Below are 3,838 nucleotides of genomic sequence, written 5' to 3' on the forward strand. Positions count from 1 at the left end.
GAGGTAAAGCAGGGTTTGCATGGGGAAGGGCCTGATTTCCGGACTGAAATCACAGGGGGTGGATGTGGTTGGAGCAGAGATGCTTGGGAAGGACTGTAGAAGGAAACTGAACCCTTTCCCCACCTTTATTTAAGCTGTGGTAACTGAACCAAAAATTGAACAAGACTTCCAGTCCTCGTCTTGTATTGCCTTATTGAGGTGGTGATTAAAGGTGTGTGTTACTGCAGTGCCCTGAGACCCAGACAGTTCTACAGTCTGTTGTGCTGGGTGGAGAAGGGGGTGCAGACAACTGCATGTCACACACGTCAGCCTCATTATGCTCCTCAGCATGGTCGTTATTAATTGGCCGGATTTTTATTGGTGTTGCAGAAGACAAGGGTCTTATAAAGGAGATAGCTGTTGTCTCATGGATCAATAAATACAGACATTATTCTTTCCTGTATGTACTGAAATGACTTGCACTTCAAACCAAAGGACACACTTTGTACCCCTGAGAGTACTAACAACCAGATCTATGGATTTATCTTACAGATCATCAAAAGATGTGCTATTCTGCACTGGTGCTGGCAATGATATTCTCTATGGGAGAGCCGCTGCCATATCATCACTACGGTAGGAATTGGAGTCACTACAGAGAGAAAAAGCCGATACCCAGGCATCCTGCAGGGTTTTCTGGTGGTCCAGTAGCTAAGGAGAACCAAGTTTCTCTTACAGCATGGGGGAGGGCTGCTGAAATACTGGACTACAATGATCCTAGATCTTGAGGGAGGGGAGAGCAAACAGGTGTGGAAACAGCTTTGCTACCTGCAGGGATGATAAGTGCTGTTACCATGTAAGTCTTCTGCAAAGAAATCTGTTCTGCTCTTTGTTAATGCTGCTGCCTGGCTGTCCCCTGCTCACCTCTGCCTGCTAAAATATTGTCCTCTCCTTGCCTTTTATGTAATAGAAGGGGATAGAATTTGCCTTCCTGTCCCCTGTAGCACTGATGTTGTTAGTCTGCCTGACGGTGTCAGACTTGGAGCAAGGTATTGCTTTCAGGGGGTCACCAAAGCGGATCCTAGGGAACTACCCTGTGGTCACTTCCCGTTTTAACAGGAAGGGGCATGTACAGACCGTGGATCCTAGTCCAGAGTTCCACAAGGATTTTTGGCTCCAGGTTGAGCACTGCATGCAGGGATCTGTAGCCTCAAGTACTCTAACTTTGTTCTCAGTAAAACACCCCCTTGCATTAGTCTGCCCTACGGAGTGGAAATTAGGCTGAGTCCATGATAGCAGGGGCCTGGACTCCTTGATCAGGGTTGTTTGTTTCAGTCCTAAATTCTTGCAGGTTGTGGTACAGTCCTCATCTGGGCATATTGGGATGCCTGCAGCTTTAGATTTTTTGAAGCTACCTCATAACTAGACCCTTCAAGCTTGTTTTCAATGAAAGCAGAGATCCTTGAGAATCAACAGGCAGATGCCAGCTGTGCTGTTGTCTTTTGAACCCCATTTTGGTACTTGTTAACCTCTTACTCTTGTGCAGCCTTTGTCTCCCAACTGCATTCCCTTTTCTCTCCCTCTCCTTCCTTCCCCCAAACGCACAGATATGCCCTTCCACTTTGCTGGATCCAGATGTGCTCAGTGTTTGGGAACCACTGACCTTTGTTTTCTATGGCTGCTGTGGAGAGTTTTGCCAAAGAATCTCCTTAGCAGGTTCACTAGACCCTGCGATAAATGTGCAGGCTTTGGAACCAGTACTGCAGGGACCAGGGATGTGAATCGCTTTGTTCAGGCTTCTGGAAATGATTGTTTTGCTCCTTTAGCATGACCCTGGTGGTTATTTCCTGCAGGTGGACTTGTTTGCATGAGCCAGGAAGCCTCCCTAATAGCTAGATTAAAACATGAGCTATTACAAAGGATTTGGATTAATTTTTAAATAGACAAACCAAACCACTAGGTAAGAATACAAATCTGTGCTGGTGATACTTCAGTGGTTGCTGTGATGCTGGTGCAGGTTCTGGGATTTCATTCACTCAGGAAACCAGCCAGTTGGTTTCTTGCTTGTAAAAGGTGGGTTATGTTTTCTGAGCTGTTTGTATCTCCCACCACAACGATCTCACAACTGGCTGGATCTAGTCCAGCCTGCTGGTGGGAGTAACTCCCCTGATACATGATTTATCAGCACTGTGCATCAACTTTCCCTTTCTTCTCATGTACAGAACACCTTAACTCACAGTTTGTCCAGTTCTTGTTGGAGGTGATCGAGGATGGACTGCCCTCGGACACAACAGATCAGCTGCCTGACTTATTTGTTAATGTTCTGCTGGCCTTCAATCTCCACATTCCTGGTTAGTGATGCTCCTGTCACAGGTCCTCGCTGTCACAGATGAGAGCAGGGGAGGTCCTAGAACCATGGGTAGCATTGTGTTAACTGACCAGATGCCCTTCTCTTTCCAGGTGTGTGTGATGCCCTCTCCTGGACTCCCAGGGCTTTGATAATAGGTACTGAGTAAGGTCATAGACAGGGAAAGAATTCCTTTGGAGGAGGGGTTATACTGATCATCAATTAAAGAACCTGTCTATGAGGACATGGTGCCTTGCTCCTCTGCTCCCCAATACCTCTGCTTATGGTTGAGAAGGAACAGCAAAACTCCAGCTTGGACTCTCAAGCTGAAAGATGGTTGTGATTAAATTAGAGCCTGTAACAAACTACTTAACCTGCCTGGGTCCAAGGGATTATTGCAGCCTCTGGGGGTTTTTTTTGTTTTCCCCACCACTCTCGCAGTTGCATGGTTCTTTTCACACCATAGAGAGAGGCAGTTAGCCATGTTACACTGAACTGCCTGACTTCAGACTGTCTGATGAAGTGAACTCAGTTTCACAAAAGCTCATGTTCTCTCTAGATGTATCTTATTTATTTAGGCTATAAAGTGCATATCTACCCTGCCTCTTCATACCGTGCCACATGCCTGCATGGGTTAATGCCACAGAAATACCAAATTTAGGAGCAGTAACACTTTCAGTGGGTGCTTAACACCTCTGTGCCTCACCTCCTGGGGGTTTGGTAGGACTGCTGGTTAGCCCATCTGGGCCTCCTGAATCTCACTAAGGGAGATGTGGTGGGGTCTGTCCTGGCATCATTCTTCCAGTCAGCACATTCTCCTGGATGCTTTGGTACCTGCAATGTTGAGCTACCTAAGAATGGGCAAAGCCATTGGCTGCGAAGAAGCCAATGCCTGCCTGCCCTGCCAAACCCTGCCTGCCACTGCTGCTTGCAGTTCTGAAGTTAGTCCATAGGCCAAGTGCAATGGTAGGCCCTAGTATAGGATGCCACTTGTTAGTCCTGAGCTGATCTGTGGAATCTCTTGCTGCTTGGTCATAATTATCTTGCATTAATTACTTGCCACTGTTCCACATGATGCCTTTATCCTTGGCTTCACCAGGAGGAGAGGAGGAAGCAGCGAGAACACATCCTGGAGTTCAGCTGGTCATTGGAGTTGTTTCATTAACATTCATGTGGAAGTTTCCAATTTGTGAAAGTTTCTCACTCGGAGACTGAAGTGTGTTCTCTGCTTACCACTTCTGACTGTTACCTGATGCATTGGCTGGCTTCAGTAATTAGGCAATAATGCATGAAAGGCAGTGCGTTTCTGGGGGATTATTGCCCACCTGGGGTGCAGTTGAAAGCAGAGCAACTTGTCCTCCAATTCCAAGAACTGGCTAAGTGATGATTGGGTTCCTTATTAGCAGGTTGAATTTTTATTCCCAGGACTTTAGGAGATCTCAGAATATTTGCAGTTGGCTGGTGCAGTGTTAGGTCAAAACTGTTCTGCGGATCAGTTGATACATTCAGGTTATT

The 3,838-nt window shown here is 46.6% G+C and overlaps 1 protein-coding gene across 2 annotated transcripts in view; it reads left to right on the forward strand.

Moving 5' to 3' along the window:
* Positions 1 to 508: 508 nt before the first annotated feature.
* LOC102378587 (NCK-interacting protein with SH3 domain-like) overlaps positions 509 to 3,838 on the forward strand; it is a 9,387-nt gene continuing 6,057 nt past the window's right edge. Inside the window, exons 1-3 of one of the 2 annotated variants that reach the window (XM_006017760.3) lie at positions 509 to 612; positions 2,199 to 2,327; positions 2,437 to 2,481. In XM_006017760.3, the coding sequence (XP_006017822.1) occupies positions 543 to 612; positions 2,199 to 2,327; positions 2,437 to 2,481 (244 nt within the window). In that variant the 5' untranslated portion in view covers positions 509 to 542. The remainder of the gene's footprint in view (positions 613 to 2,198; positions 2,328 to 2,436; positions 2,482 to 3,838) is intronic. The other variant, XM_006017761.3, reaches the window with a different exon arrangement.

This window comes from Alligator sinensis, unplaced genomic scaffold, assembly GCF_000455745.1.
Source record: "Alligator sinensis unplaced genomic scaffold, ASM45574v1 scaffold839_1, whole genome shotgun sequence".
Taxonomy (NCBI): domain Eukaryota; kingdom Metazoa; phylum Chordata; order Crocodylia; family Alligatoridae; genus Alligator; species Alligator sinensis.